This window comes from Paroedura picta, chromosome 7 (genome assembly GCF_049243985.1).
Source record: "Paroedura picta isolate Pp20150507F chromosome 7, Ppicta_v3.0, whole genome shotgun sequence".
NCBI lineage: Eukaryota > Metazoa > Chordata > Lepidosauria > Squamata > Gekkonidae > Paroedura > Paroedura picta.
In genome coordinates, this window is record NC_135375.1 from 70,555,843 (window position 1) to 70,575,017 (window position 19,175).

The 19,175-nt window shown below is 42.3% G+C and overlaps 1 protein-coding gene across 7 annotated transcripts in view; it reads right to left on the bottom strand.

Annotated features, from left to right (window-relative positions):
• GDA (guanine deaminase) overlaps positions 1–19,175 on the bottom strand; it is an 82,776-nt gene that overhangs the window by 14,482 nt on the left and 49,119 nt on the right. For all 7 annotated transcript variants that reach the window (XM_077344803.1, XM_077344801.1, XM_077344796.1 and 4 more), the window contains exons 3-10: positions 18,219–18,390; positions 15,521–15,608; positions 9,946–10,051; positions 8,070–8,097; positions 6,920–7,027; positions 4,661–4,768; positions 2,559–2,656; positions 242–309 (exon numbers count right to left, since the gene is read on the bottom strand). In XM_077344803.1, coding sequence (XP_077200918.1) covers positions 242–309; positions 2,559–2,656; positions 4,661–4,768; positions 6,920–7,027; positions 8,070–8,097; positions 9,946–10,051; positions 15,521–15,608; positions 18,219–18,380 — 766 coding nt within the window. In that variant the 5' untranslated portion in view covers positions 18,381–18,390. The remainder of the gene's footprint in view (positions 1–241; positions 310–2,558; positions 2,657–4,660; positions 4,769–6,919; positions 7,028–8,069; positions 8,098–9,945; positions 10,052–15,520; positions 15,609–18,218; positions 18,391–19,175) is intronic.

Consider the following 19,175-nt stretch of genomic DNA (forward strand, 5'->3'; position numbering starts at 1 on the left):
AATTGTTTGGACAAGGTAGTCCATAAAACCGGGTTACAACTGAAAGAGCTTAAGCTCGAGCAGGAGTGAAAAAAGAATTTCTATGGGAAGGGAGAAAGAAAGCTATTAATTAAATGAGTTTAACTGGTGCACCGATTCAAATCAGGACATAAGATCCTTTACCTATGTAGGTCACAGGTCATGAAACATCTTGAATTTAACGCAGATATCAAAATAAGCAACTACATAGTAAATTACTAACCGGTGCCAAGCCCAAGCTTCACATTGTACTTCAGAACCTTTTTCACATTCAAAAAGCCACTACATAGTCTAGATACAGGAAAGACAAAAAGAGAAAGAAGCCGTCTTGATAATTAAGAAAAATCACAGAAGACTATGTTGAGACAGAAGCATGGTTGTGAAATTTCCAACATTAAAATCTTTTCAAGAGTCAAGGCCTATAAACTGAGAAGAAAGAGTTTGTGTACATTAATTTCCATTATAAATCTTGACAATCTAAAGGACTTTTGGAATAAAATTACTCCTTTTTTCTCCCATTCCTCATATTCCTTGTTCTGTTTCACAGTTGGGAGCTGGGGATAAATCCAGATTAAACAGTTACAAAACACAAAGATGTAGCCAAAACTAGTTATTCCATTTGGAGTCTTCCCACAACGGTCATTATAGCATCTAAGACCATTAATAATTTAATATGTTGTCTTCACAAGGGCCATAATGCCCACACTGGCAGCGGTAGCACTTCGGGGAAAATCAGGCGTGTCCTGACCCAGGGCTACGGAAGGCCCGTGTTAAGCAAACGCAGGAACTTCCGCAGCTTCCTGGGTACGCCGGGGGCCGGCAGGGGCTGAGGCGGGCCGGCGCTGTGCATAATCACCAACGCCAGTTCTTTCGGCCCGCCCAGCCTCGACCTATGGTGTCCCTGTAGGGACACCGCACGCCCCGGTGGGCTCCATGGAGCCACAGAGCTGGCAGGGGCGACCCCCTGCGCCCACCAGTGTGTGGAGGGGGCCTGCCCCCCCACTCCCCCGGACCCTCCCCACCTCCCCCCTGCTGCTTCAGCTTACCTCAGCTGGCAGCGATCCGTCCCTCCTGGCCCCAGCATAAAGCGCCCCCGTGGACTACGCCGGAGCAGCCCAGCATGCATACACAGGCATCGTGCCCTGCCACAATGGCATGGCAGCAGCACGGGTAATTGCCGCCATGCATAAAACGTCATTGCCAGTTTCACTTAACCCTACTGCAAATCATTGACCACTACTGCCAGGGAAATTCATATGATCATGCCACCTCATAGGGTATGATGTTTATGCATGATAAAATCAGAGTCCAGTAGCACCTTTAAGACCAACAAAGATTTATTCAAGGTGTGAGCTTTCGAGTGCAAGCATTCTTCCTCAGACTAAGAACTCCTTTGTTTATTCCACTGTGGATCCTGCTGAGTTCGGATAAATTTTAACTCAGGTCTTCCTCTACCCCCCCCCCCCCCCAACTAGCTTACAGAGGAAAAACTCAACACAGTCATGTCAATTTTGGCAGCATTTCCACTTTCTGAGCCTGACACATGGCCTCATCATCAGAGGACTGAAATAGCATGCATTCGTTTTTTTATAGAAATTTCAGCTTGGCATAGTAATGTTGTTTTGAAAGACCTGGGCTGGATCCAACACAAAATGTCCATTAATTGATTCCTGTTAATAGTGAGTGATATTCTCTGCTTTTCCCCAACCTTCTGCAGCCCAAGACCACCATGAGGGTATACTTGTAGGTTTGCTGTGGGAGGGGAGAGCTGTCAAAATTTCCCCCCTTTTCTTAAAAGAAATTCCCTTGGGATCCAGCCCTCAGTTTCACCTTCATATCCCACAATGTTGCCAGTTCAGTGTTTTCAACCACCAGGCAGACTAACCTCCTGGAGTCTCACTGGTATCAAAGAAATTGCACTTACTCTGTAATGCAGATTATTATTATTATTATTATTATTATTATTATTATTATTATTATTATTATTATTATTATTAGATTTATTTCCCGCTTCTCCCTACAGGCTCGAGGCAGTCACAGTAGTCTCAACCCCATTAAAACCCCCATCAAGACTTACCCCTCACTTTGCCTTCAAGCTAGAAGTACTTCACCTGCTTAATTTAATTTAATCCAGTCTGAACCCACTGAAATCAATAAATTTAGATGAGATTAACTCAGTTTAAAATTGCACTTCCAGTGTGTTAGACTGTTTGCTAAAGGTACAGGAACAGGGCTGGTAGAATAGGAAAGGAAAGGGCAACTTTAGAACATACAGAAATCATATCAGTGCACATCAGTACTAGGGGAATCAGATGTATGTAACCTCCTTCTTCCACAAATAAATCATAATAAATATCCATCCCTCCCCTCCCCCCGGCCATTTGGCGTCAGTCCGATTATTCTATTTTAAAATTATGTAAATCTTCAAGTTATCTTTATTGAAAAGTCAAAACATGGAAGATAGCCTTTTCTGGGAAAAAGCATCCTGTTTATATTATTTAACACATTTATTTATAATAAATAATACTGTTTTTACTTACGCTGTGTTTGAATTGGGGCAATGTGCAATGGCAGCTCCTCTACAAGTAAAAAGTTTCAGTTCCTCATCCGAAAGATAGCAGCCATGAGCCATTATCGTCTAAAGACAAAACAGCATAATTTGCTTTTGCTGATGTCCATGAATTCCTATGGTTCTGTTCGCCCTTGTACTTACAAATGTAACACTGAACAATTATCTGACAGGGCCTGGTTGCCATGATAAATTTTACAGATTCTAATGCTACCAGTTCCACAGCATAGCAAAAGGACACTGCTGATTCATTGGTCTGCATGCGGAACCAGAACCCTACCTACTTCAGGTAAAGAAAAAGAATAAAATGTACAAGCCGCAGCTGGGGAATGAAGAAGCTTCAAAGCCACAAGAGCCAAAGAGAAATGTAGCAACCCTTCACAGGATGTCTTCACAGGGGATAAAAAAAATGGAATGTGTCACTTTTGAATTTTGTGAAGATCAGGATGGAAAGTCTGTTTTAAATCAAAGTGTCCCTAAAAATGGAAACATTGAGAAATCAGTCAGAAATACTGCTGTCTCTCAGCGTTGTGGATTTTAATTTTAAATTATTGTCCAGGACACTCTGACACGGAAGCCTGAGATTTTGCTTTTAAGTTCTTGTGTAAATCTGCAAACATTGTTCCAGCTAACTTTCATATTATCATATTTTGACACAATAAGTACTTGGAATAGTAATTATTCTTCCCTGTGGGCTTGTGTATATTATTCAGATTCATCCTAATATGCCATTTCATTAACAGCTGTGAGTAGTCCACACCCACTCTGAAGAGCTTGTTTACTCTTTTGACTGGATCTTGGTTTTGACATTTTAGATCACCATCCTATATTAAGGTCACCCTCAAGTGTGTTATATGCAGGGAGGAAGTGTGCTCAAATGAACAGGAAGTCCCCAATGAGCCAAGCAGAACAATGAAGGGAAGTATTCGAAAAATATCAGGAAGTTCCTAGTTTAACTATGCTAAATACATCTCTTTCAACGCCCCCTGCAGGATATTCTTCTTATGCTGTTACGTTATGCACACTACAGATCTTGCATATTCATACCTGATTCTATTTTCTTATGCTAACCTCTTGAATTTATGCTGCAACATATCCCACATTTTATGTGAGCAAGTAATGAACTAGAGTTTATTATATTTGTAGCATATTTACTTAAAATGAAATGCTTTTTAAAACAAAAACATGGTATTTCTTGAAACAGAAAGACTTGGTATTTCTTGAAACAAGAAATAATGTTTGTTTCCTAGAACTATATCTTCAGAGCTGCTATTTAACCAGAATATGTACAAATCTATTAACGGTGGTAAAACCTGAGTGTTATTGACTTTATTAAACACAACCTTTGTTGAGTTTTACTGGTGACTAACACTGCATATACAAACTAGTAATTAACACTAATTCTGCTGTAAAATGCTATGTGAATCTGAAAACTCAACGAGAGATTTTCAAAAAGTAGTCATAGTCCCATGAGATTGTCAGCAACCGGATACCCTGAAGCAGCTACTTTACACACCCTTCCAAATTCACTGAAGACAATAGACTTAGAAGGGTGCAACTGCATGGGATGGCCCTGAATGTTAGGTTTACATCAACAGCAGTGTCAAATTGTATTTACAACTTAGTTCTGAGATCACAATTTTTTAATGTTAATGTACTTCAAAACCATTACAAAGAACGGGTCTAGAAAACTTAGGGCTGGGCACTTCAGCGTCCAAAGTGGCTGTTTGCACCCGAAGCAGCCAGAGCTGCAGTGCAGGGGGGAGGAGAGGTGCCGGCGCCCAGCCCTACATTTATGCTTCATGTTATGGTGTTTCATTCACCCGTTGTGTGAAAACTAACTTGACAATATGTTTTAAATGGAGTTTGAGATGTCACTGTTGCTTTCAGCCTTCAAAAGATCCTTACAAATTGGATCAAAGATGAGTGAACATTATACTCCTCCTCTTCTTAGGGGCAATGGACTATGACCTTTTAATTAATTACTTCTTTGATAAGCAACAGTTATCTCAGAAGGGCAAAGAACAAGATTTGCTCATACATTCTCAATGATATTTATGTTCTTTAATATACCTTGCTTGTAAGAAGTTTATTTTTGTCATATAACTCTGTATAATTTTGATAGGTAGGAAATATTTTTTGTACAAGCTTGATTTCTTCTTCTGTCTCACTTATGTGACTCTGTGAAGAGAAAAGAAGAAACAGTCAGTGTTCCACTTAACGGTTAATTTCAACAACAAAAGCCTACATATTCAAAGTGGTGCCTGACAGCTTCATCGACCCCATGGAGTGGAGTACTCTGCACTATGCACATAGGGTTAAACCAAGGATTCTAGGCACCCTATGCTAGGACGAAGAAGCCACATGATGTGGGGTGGGTGGGACAATGCCTACAAACGTTATTACCTACTGCACTGTAGAAAAGGAGGAAAAGGGCTCACTCCCAGAACTGCGGCTTGTTATGGCAAATCCCAATGCTGCTGGCAGGTGGAAGGACAACAGATCTGATTGGCATAACTTTGCCTCTGGCACACCAGGTAATTGCCTGTGTGTACCCACTGGATGGGCTGGCCCTGTATGTATACAGTGATAGGGCACAATTCTGAAATGAAAGGATCATAGAAAGCCTGAAAGCAAGGTGGACATTCCTGCCTGATGTCAGCCTGAAATGTCTGGCAGCTGTTTTCATCATCCTTTTCACACTTCACCTCCTGTAGAAGAAGGGGGTTGCAAAACTGACCGGCCAGAACTAAACTGATTCATTTTAGGGCTTTTGGCTAGGTTCAGTTCGAATGTTCGGTTTGTGACCCCGAACTGAACTGAATTTTTTCATTTCATGACCTTTCTTATTCATGTTGATCGTCATCTCAGCTTGCGGAACCATCTTCGTGTCATTTGGATCGGCTGCCGGGGCCTCAAATGGAGATCGTTGTTGGAGATCGCAGTGCGTTCCATTCATTTCTGGGGAAGGCCAGATGTTGCCATCATGCAACTGGGGGAGAATGACATTCCCATTGTACCCGGCCACCAATTGATCAATAACATGATGGAAGACTTGTTGGTCTTACATCGGAGATTGCCCGGAACTGTACTGATGTGGTCATAGGTGCTCAGCCGGAGATATTGGAGAAGTGTTAAGGGCCCGTCGGTCATCAACTGAGTTAAAGCAAAAGTTAATCATTCTGTTTCTCATGTTATTGTTCAACTTGGGGGTCGGGTGATATGGCATCCTGACATAGATTGCCAAATTAGTGCACTATACCGCCCAGACAGGATGCATCTGTCTGATTGGGGGCAGGATGTATGGTTACAAGATATCAGATGGGCATTAATTGAATGGTTGAGGGAGGTCGAGGGTTGGCGGGAACGAGCTGTCCCTCGTTCTGTGGTGCATATTGGCACAAGAGAATGTTTAAGGGGAGCCAGTGTATGATCGGCCTCCCCGCGGTGATTGGGGCCTCCTTAAGGGGGTAGGCTTGGGTAGCTCGTTCATGACCAGATGACTCAGGTAATAACCAAGGAGATTTGCGCCCTTTGGCTGTCCATTGATGGGCTCCTTGTGGGTTGGTATGCGGGTACCGCAGTCAGTGGACTGTGTAGGTCAGGTTCATTCCCTTGTTGCCCCAACCCTCTGTTTGGGTGTTGATTAAAGCTGTGACCATTTAAATGCCAATAAAACTGGAGTTGTGTCTTCTTTCCTCAAAGCTGGCCTCTTGCCTGCCAATCACATTTTATATACATTCCAAATTGCAATGGCTTTGTAAGCTGGGAAAATAATCACATTTTCCCAACAAGAGAATATTTGAGTGGTTGCAAAACTTCCTCACAGAAAGAAACACCATCTTGAGGAATGACATCTCTCCATTCCCAACAATAACCAAGACACCATTACACATTTTTTATGAATAATTCTTTTTTAACAGAATAATAATTATCTTTTAACAGAACTGACACAATCATGTGGAATGCATGGTTATTAAGAAACATTGAATACAAAATTCTTTTGGTTGTCTGTATTTGCACTGAACAGGGAAATTAGGGCATGCTCAACAACCACTTATAATTTTATGGCTTATCTATATATGTACTGCACAGGCAAGCTGATTCTTTCTGATGAAGATCCTACTTACCTGAAAGAAACTGTTTCCCAAGCATATCATGACTGATGGACCTGACAGGGGAAGCCTCCCCTCCCACATGTGGTTACCTCTAAACTGCTAAGTGTTCCACTGACTGTGCAATCATCTGCAAATCTCATTAATTTCAATAGCTTTGGACCATAGTAACTATGTATAGGGATGCACTGTAAATCAAATAAGAGAACAATCTTACCTGCACATAAACACCATGAGCCTCTGCCAGGTCACCCAGTCTACCAAGCATCTCTTCTGTACAGGATGGTCCAAAGCGGGGTGTTATTATAGGGTGCACCCTTGCATACTGGGAATGTTAAAATAGTATAGTGTGTATAGACACCTGTATACTATAGAATTATACCTATTTACTTGTCTCTTTGGCAATTTCAAGATTCTTCTCCATTAAGAAGGAAGCAGCAAAGTTAAAACACCATTTTGTCTTTGCTTTGGTCAAAAATCAATATACATATAGTAAAACAGAAATATCAACCAGCTAGTTCAAATTGCCCAGTGTGAACAGGTTCAGAATTTGATTCCAGAGCTAGTTCTTTCAGGGTGACCATCTTGCACCCAGGTATCCATCACACACACCAGGTCCATATTCTGCTCCACAAAGAAATTCTGCAGGGCAGTGGTCTTACTATCTATGGACCTGGCATTACACAACACCAGTGTCGGAGAATGGCTGTTATTCTGAGCCTCACCCACCCATGTGTCTTGCTTGGGCTGGGACAAAAATTAGAAAGGGTGCAAGTAGTTCCATATCTCCTACTAGGGCTGCCAACTTCCACGTGGTAGCTAGAGATCTCTTAGCATTAAAACTGTTCTTCAGGTGACAAGAAACAGTTCAACTCCAGAATCTTTAGGTAATTCCCAACACAGATGGTAATCCCAAAGCAAACCTACTTTTCACACTTACATGCACTTCTCCCTCCCATCTTTGCACATGGAACGTGACTGAAAGTTGCTTAATTTCAATCAGCTTCACTGTGCGGTAACATCCAAAAAGCAGGTGCCAGGAGAAAAAGAAGTTTTGTTCCTCTCTACAAACCAGGGTTTAATTAATCCTTATTAAGAATCCTGGTTTGTGGGGAAGAAACAAACCTCTCTTAGCTCAGGTGGCTTTGTTTGGGCATTAGTGTTAACTGGAATTAATAAGAGCATTCATTCTGCCTCATATCATGCAAGGGAAAGCAGGAGGAATGTGCAAGCCCCTAAAACACCAGTCTTATATTCATTGAGAACAAAAATTATTCATGATGTCTGATTGCAGCCACAGAAAAAAGCATTCATTTTAAATACAGCATTACTATTTCTGTGAGGGTGGGAAATGCGGTACAACTTACTTTCTTCTCCAGGACTCCTCTAACAAACCTGAGAAAATTGGGAAGAGAAATTAAAATACATAAATAGTATCGGTTTCTGTATTGTAGTGTTTTAGCCATGGATTGCACATATGTGTGTGTACAAAAAGGAAGAGTGAATACACAATAAATAAGCACTTTCATGAAAGTTAATAAGACTACAAATTAATAAACTAGCTAAGGATTTTTACCTCAAAATACATGAGCTGATAGTAATTAACTGCAGGCAAGTGGTCATTATTGTGCTTCCTCTGACAACTAAATGGATAACAAACACAATCAAGGGAAAGCATAATTATATGTTACAGTGACAGTTTTTTTAAAAAAGTAAAAAAGTCAATTTTGCATAAAACTGAACGTGTACTATTTTGGTACTCCTATTTTTAGATTGCATGAATTAATGCTTCATTTACTGTACTTATGCAAAATGAAGACTTTAGTGAAATATTGGATCTAATTTTACATTTCCTTCAAAACACTTCCTTTGATAACGTTCATCTCCTTTCTTCTTAGAATGGAATACTTGGCCACTGTTAACATTTGTAGAAAAATGAGCATTTTCTCAGAGTTCGTTAAGGACACCCTCTGACACAGACTATATTAGCAGCACTTGTTCTTTGATACTAGAGGTGTGTCACAAACACACCAGATGTGTGAAAATGTTTCTGATATAGCTAAGCATACCAATTCTCTGCAAGTGGTGAGCCAGTTAAGTACAGGCATTTTGACACTCAAACCTGGGCAAGCTAAAACCACCTTAAATGTGGGTACTAAAAACATGACCCTTTGTACACCAGTGCCTGTATGCACGTGCAGAAATTTCAAGAAGCTACTACCCACAAGCCTAGTTAGTTACAGAACTAGTCAAACATCTTTCAAATTTCCACATGTAAGTCAAATGATAAGCCATCTCTGTTCCTTAGTGCTAGTCATGGTGCTAAGTAGTCACAGTGCTAAGTAGTCACAGAACAGAGTGACTGCCATGGATTTTAGAAGAATGAAACTTTTAGAAGAATGATGGTCCTGGCACTGACTGAACAGTAATGCAACTTAGTATTTTTAGGTGGCCCCACAGCTCTTTGTATGTTTTATTTTGGCAAAGTTCTTTGGAAACTGGACCAGAAGTCCAAAATAAGATATCAACAATAAAAACTAGTTTTACCTACTGATCTAAAGCCTTTACTTAGAAATACAGAAAATAGAAACAGGCACTTCTGGCTTTTTTTAAAAAATACATTTGAAAATATATTCAAGACGAAAAACATCTTTATCAATTTACTTCAATGGTAGCTGTCCAGATGGATTTTACCTGGGTATAAAAATAGAATCAGATAAAGACTTTTTCTGACAAAACCTTCAGTTTTCCCATTTTGATCAATGTTGTGTTCTAAGGCAGTGGTCCCCAACCTTTTTATCACCGGGGACCACTCAACGCCGGAGACCACTCACCGGGAACCACTCAACACCTTTCACTGAGGCCCAGTTGAGGGGGGGGTAGTTTACTCCTCTACTCTCAACCACTGCCCTAGTGCTCTCTGATCGCTATGGTAATGTTTAAACATCCCTTCAAAATAAGATACAGACACGCCACAACAATGAAGTGTGTTGTAAAGGGCTGGGGGGGATGAAGTAAAGGGCTGGGGGGGGGGGGGAGAAGGCGTCCTTCGGGGCCCACCTCCAATTACTCGAAGGACCACATGTGGTCCGCAGCCCACAGGTTGGGGATCACTATTCTAAGGTACAGATGCTACACTTCCTGCTTCATCACATTTAAGAAAAATATACTGCCAAGTTAAGTATGCCAGTCTCCAGTTTGATCCCTTGAATTATAGGAAGGATAGCCACATTAGAGTTTTACCTTTCAGTCTCCTTGACAGATTCTGAGGTGGTCTCTTTATAATCTGGACAACTCTCATTAATATCCATACAAACTTTACCAACAAATGCCCTTTGTCCAAATTTATCTGTGAGGAGTGAAAGAGAACAAAAATCAGAAGAATGTTTTTCACCTTCACTGTGACAAGACCTTCATTAAACATCACATCAATAAATTTTGCCCTTGTGGGCCTGCTTCATATCTGCAGCCATCCGCATAAGTAGAGGTGTCAACACTGGCAACAGGTAGGAGATGGTAGGAATGGGGACATGCAAACTGCTGTTGTTCCAACACCACAATCTTTAAGTGACATTATTATATCAAGGTGAACTATGACTTCGGTACTTCTGCCACCATTCAATGGGGGGGGGGGGATGACAATTGTAAAATGAACAATAACTTTTTTTTCCTTGGCATTCAAAATTAATGATGTAAAAATAAGAAGAGTTGGTTCTTATATGCCGCTTTTCCCTACCCGAAGGAGGCTCAAAGCGGCTTACAGTCGCCTTCCCATTCCTCTCCCCACAACAGACACCCTGTGGGGTGGGTGAGGCTGAGAGAGCCCTGATATCACTGCTCGGTCAGAACAGTTTTATTAGTGCCATGGCGAGCCCAAGGTCACCCAGCTGGTTGCATGTGATTGGTCTGACAACCAATCAGAATCGAACCCAGCATGCCAGATTAGAAGTCCGCACTCCTAACCACTACACCAAACTGGCTCTCCCAACCATAAAAACAGACTCCCCAACCATCATAGCCTTTCTGCTGTTGAGGCAGAGGTCTCATGGATTTTGTAAACTGTAGTTGGATCCCATGTGGTCAGCCATTTGAGTAAACAGTTTCTCAGGCAGTTCACATGGATTTTGACAATACAAATGTAACTAACTGCTTCAGCTACAGTGTACGAGTAGTCCACAACCTGAAATGAAGAACTATCTTCCTCCAGAGCTACAGAGATACCATTGTAACTGGGACAGAGTTCGGTACATTTTCTAGTACCTGGCTATTTAGCATGCAATTGGAGAAGACTAGAGTTGCCAAGCTCCTGGTGGAATCTGGAGATCTCCCAGAATTACAACTGAACTCCAGATGACAGAATTCAGTTCCCCTGGACAAAAGGACTGTTTTGAAAGATGGACTCTGTGTCATTATAGAGGAAGAAGGGTTCATTTTAACGAAAGACATGCAATGGCTCCTTACAACCATGGCGCTTTCCTCTATCCGAAGATGTCTCAAAGCAGCTTACAGTCACCTTCCCTTTCCTCTCCTCACAACAGACACCCTATGAGGGAGGTGAGGCTGTGAGAGCCCTGATATTACTGCTGGGTCAGAACAGCTTTATCAGTGCTGTGGTGAGGCCAAAGTCACCCAGCTGGTTGCATGTGGGGGAGCATGGAATCAAACCCGGCTCGCCAGATTAGAAGTCCGCACTCCTAACCAAACTGGCCCTGCTGAGGTCTCTCCTTTCTGCAATCCCTTCCCCTTCCAGGCTCCATTCCCCACAATCTCCAGGAATTTCCTAACTCAGAGTTGACAACCCCATAGAAAACACTTCCCACTTACGGTGTCAGAACTAGTTATTTGTGTCAGGATGGTAGTGGCTCATTTTGTGGCTTTTCCACTGAAAGCCTGATACTTTAGAACAGCTTATTTTAGTAGAACGTGAAATAGCTTCGCTTCAAAGACAATGCTGATTTTCTTTATGAGGAATATGGTTACTTTTCTAATGGTATATATGGCTTTAATCATTTTTACCTCTTTGGCTTATATATCACTGTTGTGTTTTATGTTGTAAACTGCCATGAGCTCACTACATGTTTTATGACATCGATGTTATTAGCCATGGGTTGTGGTATTGAGTGAACTATCAGGACCCAACTTCTTTTTACCCTCATCAGTAAAAGAATGGTGGGGGAGGGAGCGCATATTTGTTTCTCAAACGTCAAAGAGTCTTTGCGCTTATGTTAACTGCGGCTCCTTCAATCCTTTCCAATCATTCAAAAACAAAAAAAAAGGGGGGGGGGGACTTCATTGTAAATTGGGACCAATAGTGCACTTTGTGCACATACTGAAAATAATCTTTTGACAACAAAGGTGGTGGTTTCCGAAATGATGTTTGATTGGCAAATGAACACCTATTCATTGCTCCTCTCCTTTATATTTATAGGGAAATTATTGTTACCTTTTGATTGAATGTAATATGGAACTTAAATGATTTTACAACAGCCCATGACACGTCACCCACGCACCCCGTATAGATGACAGAAGTTTAGGCGGTCATGTTGGGCTAGATTGTGATGAGACTAGCGAGTATTCATTGCTATGAGGCATTTCCCATTTTTAAAAAACAGTCCTTTCCCTGGAAATGATGGTGGCGGGAGCAAGGGCATTACGAATACTGCTGTCACCTCCTAACTTTCCCTTGGCTGACTGCCTACAGCATGTGTCGGTATTTCCCCAGGTGAGTCCACTTTATGCGATTACACTGCTCTCGCTACAAATCAGAAGATATAGCGAGAACAGCTCTGGGAGGAGGCGGGAGGCTGCTGGTGTCGTCTGAAACCCTGAAATAAAACCGTCTGCAACAGGTAATGATGGTGCTGAATTTTCCTTGTGCGGAATGGCCCTGAATAAATGAACATCCCAGGGTTCTGCCACAGAAAAGGAGAGCCATTTTTTTGCCAATTCCCTCCTTCCTTTTACAGTCCATCAGGTTACAACTTGGTTCTTGAGGGTCCACTAACCCCAGAAGCAATATTTTAGAGCAGCAGTCTGCAACCTTTTTCCTATTGTGGACCGCTGACAAGGGGTGGGGGGGAGATGGCGACCTGGGGCCCTCGCAAAGGCACATGTGCGGACCTGCCGTGCATGCGCATTAGCACCCTGTTGGGTGCAAACGATTATGTGCGTCAGGTCCGCGCATTTGCGTTTGCGCCGCTGGCATGCCAGCAGCAACACTTCCCTCTCCCCCCTCTCCCGCAGCAAGAAGCTTGTCAGGCCACAAGCTAATCGGCCACTTATCGCTGTGGGGGGGGGGCCGGGAGAGGGAGCCGCGGCCCACTGCCGAGGCTCTCACGGCCTGGAATTAGGCCGCAGACCGGTGGTTGGGGACCACTGTTTTAGAGAACATAGTGGGTTGCTACAGGAAAGGGGAAGATGGAAGAATCAACTTATCTCCCTTTAGATCAAGCCCACTATAATTCATTGAGAACAGATATATCAATAACTATTAGGTACAACAGATTCATGGACAAACACCATGAATATTTCCATTGTATCTTGTTCGCGAGTTTCCCATACAATTATCATTAACCATTGAAATACACTGAACTCTGAATGGCATGCAACACAAACTTGAACTGCTTGAATTCAGAAATCTACCAAAGTCTATTTAAAGAGGCTTACTGCCAGGACGATGCTCTTAGACTGGTAGTCTTACCCAGCATGGCAGGTCTTACACTATTAACTACATGGAGAAACACATGAAGAGCCTAAGAGGGCTGTAAGTAAGGTAGGGTTGCACGAACTTCTGCAGAAGCAGGGGTCCACTCCTTTCAATGACAGGGATTATTTGCCTTTGATTTCAAGCCACTGTACTTGTCCAAAGACCTCTTTTTTCACAGGCCCATTTGCATAGTATCAGGATTGTGCACACAAAAGCCATAAGTATGAATCATTCTATTGAAGAAATATCTGATAACTACATTGGGTTCAGCTTAGAACTATGCCTTCTGAAATACCATCTAAAGGTAAAGGTAAAGGTATCCCCTGTGCAAGCACCGAGTCATGTCTGACCCTTGGGGTGACGCCCTCTAGCGTTTTCATGGCAGACTCAGTACGGGGTGGTTTGCCAGTGCCTTCCCCAGTCATGACCGTTTACCCCCCAGCAAGCTGGGTACTCATTTTACCGACCTCGGAAGGATGGAAGGCTGAGTCAACCTTGAGCCGGCTGCTGGGATTGAACTCCCAACCTCATGGGCAAAGCTTTCAGACGGCTGCCTTACCACTCTGCACCACAAGAGGCTCGAAATACCATCTAGAAATATCTTATTACTAGAGGCAAAGCCCATTGTATCCAGGAATACAACGGGTCCTAGAGCTTGGCAGTGGGAAGAGGAAGGGGAGGAGTTGTCCAGTCTGTAAGGGCATGGGGTTGAATGTATGTTGTGTGGGAGGTTGTGATGGCGTGGTGACAAATGAGGGAATGGGTGTGGAGATATGGGTGTCAAAAACCTGTGGTGTGGAATGTTCATTGAGTATGGGAGAGGACTGACCTTTGAGAATTGCGGCATAGTGGTTGCAGATGAGCTTTCCAGAGCCATGTCTTCAGATATGTGAAGGGAAAATCAGACTGGAGACTCTTCTTACGGGGAAATTACATGGTAATCAATTCCTCCCAGTTCTGCACTCAACATCATTTCCCTTCTTGTCCCCCTGCCCTAATACACATGGGGTAGTCACAGTACACAGTTGTCTACCCTGCTCCTTCTGTCTCCATTTTCTTACTTTTGATAAAATGTTATATGGCCAAATGCTTCTACCACGGCTGCTCCTTAGAAGAGCTGGATTTTTGTACCCTGCTGTTTACTACCCAAAGAAGTCTCAAAGTGGTTTACAATCACCTTTTCCCTTAGTCTCCCCACAATAGACAACCTGTGAGGGATGTCGGGCTGTGAGAGGCCTGAGAGAACTGGGAATGGGCCGCAGTGACCCAGCAGGCTTCAGGTGTCTCATAGCAGTTCCCAATCGCCTTCCCTTCCTCTCCCCATAGCAGACTTTCTGTGAGGGTGATGTGGTAGAGAGCCTCACTTGGAAGATGGCAACCCTAAGAGGAGGTCCCTCTGTGCACAGCAGTCTTGACCTTAGTCAGATTTATGCACACCTAGGTAGTGTAGAATTCCAGAACTTGATCCTACACCAATCTGGCAACCTTACCTCCTCTCTGCAATGTTTTCTTGACCTAAAATATGTCAGGGGGTGCTAGGTAGCTGTGGGGGCATTACACACTTTTGAGGCCCCACTTTCAGACTTCAAGGAATATGTTCAGACCAGGGACAGCCAACTTCCAGGTGGGGCCTGGAATTGCTGCTAATCTCCAGACTATACAGACCAGCTCTGCAGGCAAAAATGGCTACTTTGGAGGGGTGACTGTGTAGCATTGTATCCCCCTGAGGTTTAGGGATGCCAGCCTCCAGGTGGGGTCCGAGAATCCCCTGGAAGTACACCTCATCTCTAGGCAGTTAGGCTGAAGGGAAAGCTCTCCCCCCTCTCATGCACCCCTTCAAAAGGAATGCACATGACCCCTAAATCCACTTGGTTGCTTGGCTGGTGATGTCTGCCCTTCTGAAGCCTCAGATTGGCCCCTTGGCCCCTGGCTGTGCGTGCCACCGGATTGGCCCCTTGGTCCCAGACTGACAAGTGGAGGGGCCAATAGGAAGGTGCTTCGCTTGTCAGTCTGGGGCCAAGGGGCCAATTGTTACCCCCCCTCCCATCCCGGACTGAGCCCACACCCCTTAGCCTTTTATTTATACTGCGGAACGCAGTTTACAGATTTTACCTATAATATCAGCAAGAAGCAAAGAGGCATCTGTGTGAATTGTTGCAAAGTAGCAGGCTGTAGTCGTGCCATTCTTGAGAGTTCGTCTCTGTAAAAATGATTCAAAGTTCAATTATTTGCAAAAATGTTTATGCCGTGAACTATTAGTTTCCTTATTTGCTTTTATTGGCATCAGTACAGAAATATCTATTGAACTAGTGATCAAGTGGCTCGAACTCTGTAATCACTGATGAAGTGTTTTCCATATTCTAACCTTTGATAAACAAGTGTGGCATATTTATATAGAGCAGGGGTAGTCAAACTGCGGCCCTCCAGATGCCCATGGACTACAATTCCCAGGAGCTCCTGCCAGCATTCGCTGGCAGGAGCTCCTGGGAATTGTAGTTCATGGACATCTGGAGGGCCACAGTTTGACTACCCCGGCTATTGAGCATTTAAAAAAATCTTCAGGTCATTTTTGACCAAAGACCACAGATGGACAGTAATGCATTTGTTAAGTCATTTAAAATTACTGTCTGTTTATACCTCCTTCATGTCCTTTTATTCTTTTACAGCTATTCTGGTTTAACACAAACTAACATAATGTATTTGTAAATGCTGCTTCCTTTATTCTTAAAGAGGATTTTGCTTCTTTAGTTGAGTCATACATTTTATCAGAAAAAGTTACTTGTTCTTAACAACCTATTCTACTGCAGATTATGGAAGTACTCAAGAAAATGGAGAAAGACAAATGAGAGGGCAAAATCCCGTTTATCCCAGCCCATACTAGTATATCTTACCTAACAACCTCCAAGCATGAATCAGAATCCATCTACTGAATCATTCCAAAACTCACTCCCCAATCCTCTCTTCTTGTTTTTAGATATGATAGTCTTTGATTTCCCAGTGTAAGGAAACAGAAAAGTAAAAACTTCTTCAGTATCCCATTGTTAGGGGGGGATTGTGAAATTTGGGTTAGTGAATGAACCCTCAATTTTTTACACACGCTGGACACAACTCAGCCAAAGTTGGGTAGTTTTGAGTACCATAGATTTCCATAGCTTTCAAAAGGAAATAAACAAATCCATGTACAACTCTTAACACTGGATGAACCATAGCTGAAAAGGTCAGTGTTTCTGCCAGAAACAGCAAGCATCTCCTAATTAGCACCTCACTGGTGAGTTGTAGGACAAAAGGTTACCCATTCTGGATGGGGGTACACTTCCCTTGAAATGACAAGTTTGTAATTTGGTAGTGCTCTTACACTCAGGACAAGCAGGTTATATCTGTGGCCAGGAGTATTTTTACAAGCTTCAACTGGATAGCCAGCTGTGGCCTTTCCTGGGCAGAAATACCTGGACACTGCGGTGTGTGTCTTTGTTACATCTAGATCAGATTACTGTGATTTTCTCTACATGGACCTGCCCTTAAAAAGTGTTGGGAAATTTCAGTTGGTACAGAATGTTGTAGCCTGGATGTTTACTGGAGTGGATTACATTAGTCTTGTCCCATCTACATTGTCTCCCAGCTTGTTTGGGGGCACTATTCAAGGTGCTAATCTTGACTTTAAAAGCACCATATGGTTTGGGACCAACATACTTGCAGGTCTGCCTACTTCCTTATGAACCAACCCAACCACTGTGGTTATCTTCTGAGGACCCTGCTGTCTGAGATCAGCTGGGTGCCAGTTAGGGAGATGGCTTCATCAGTCATGGCACCAACTCTGGAAATCTCTCCCCAGGTGGACATGTGTTCTGTTGTCATCTTCTGTCAGCAGGTGAAGACTTTTTTTTGTTTCATCTGGCCTGCCTCATTGATCCCTCCTTCCTGCCTTAGGTTGTTTTTATGTTTCTGTATATGTATTTTAGCCTTGTTTTTTATTAGTTTTGCTCTGTTTTAATAGTTTTTAAGATGTATTTCTATATTTATATGTGTTTTTGATGTTAGCAGTCTTAGTAATCCTAATGAGAACAGAAAGACAGGATATACATTTTTCAAAAAAGCAAAATAAGGTATTTTTCCAAAACAACACCATCTGTCACTTTGTTTATTTTACTTAGCTCTCTTCTACCCTGTCAGTGAACTAGTGCAAGTTGCATCATATGACAGTTTTGTTCTAATCATCCTTATTAGATTAAAAGTATGAAAAATTATAGTAAAAATAACTGAAAATATTGGTGACTAATATCTTGATGACCCAGTTTATAATGATCCCATCAGATCTTGGAGGCCAAGTTGGATTGGTCCTAGATAATGCTTGGATGAGAGACTACCAAGGAAGTCAGAGTCACTATGTGCAGGCAAGCAAGAGCAAACCACTTCGGAATATCTCTTGCTTTGAAAACTCTATGGGATTGCCATAAGTTGGCTGCATCTTGGCAGTACTTGTCACCACCAACACCATGATCATATGCACGTTTTCTCAAAACTACTACCAACTCAGTTCAATAGGACATACTTCTAGGTAAGCTCATATAGGATTTCTGTCTTAGCCTCCTATTTATTAATACTCTGAATATTCAAATTAGTACAGAGGTTGAAAACTAGAAAGGGATAGATGAATTTGGAGCATGCAAGGGGAGGTGAGAGGGAGAATGACCACTCTAGTTCACATAACACCCAGACGTATTCTGGTGTTATGACCATATTTAAAGTTATGAATGTAATATGGGCTGCAGTGGTGTATACCATCATTACGTTAGGCAGACAATTTACTTACCACAGCTCTAGTATAAACCTCTTCTGCAAAATCATTGTCTTTGTATTTGGTTTCTGTTGGATAAGTGTATGCCTTCAACCACTGTAGAAGAGGCAGATCTACTCGTGTCCCTGAAAAAGAGTACTGCGGAGCATGGATGTGTGTGTCAACCAAACCAGGCATGAAGAATTCACTGAGAAGAAAAACAATGGGGTAACTGTCTCAGTTTGTAAAATGTTATTTATTGAAGAATCTTAGATCCTTGATCTCTATATCTTAACAACTTAAGGAACAATCCTCACTATGACAGTACAGTAATAATAAAAAGCCCTGGAATGATCAGCATCTAAAGATCAGGTTTTAATACAAGAATGACAGAATAATTCCTTTTTCACCATAAGTAGCTGCTGGGCTCATTTGGGGGAAATGAGAGGCATTTAAGGATCAAAATCAGTCTTAAAGTAATCTGGAAGTCCTCACTGCACTGAAGCTTGATGAAGTGACTAGGTGATGGCATATGGCTCTCTGCAGTAGCAACCTGCATGGCAATAATTTATAGTAGAAAACTAATGTTGAATTGCAAACCATCAGTATCTTTATTTTTTAGAGTTGCTAACACCAGGTTGGGGAATTCATGGAGGTTTGGGGATGGAACCAGGGGAGGGTGGACTTTGGGAAGGGATCTCAGCAGGGATATTATTCTAACATGTCTACCATCCATTTCCTCCAGGGAATGGATCTTTGAAGTCTGGAGATCACTTGTAATTCTGGGGGAATTTGTGACCCCCACCTGGAGGTTGGCAACCCTAGTTGTTTCTTCTTCCCCTTTTATATTATTATTGTTATTATTTTATTTCTAGGCTGCTGTCTAGCAACTGACTCAGGGTGGCTAACAACAGTTAAAAGTTCATACAAAAATATAACCATGTGCATTTAAAACAATCAGTTTTAGAACAAAAAGAAGACATGCATTCCATT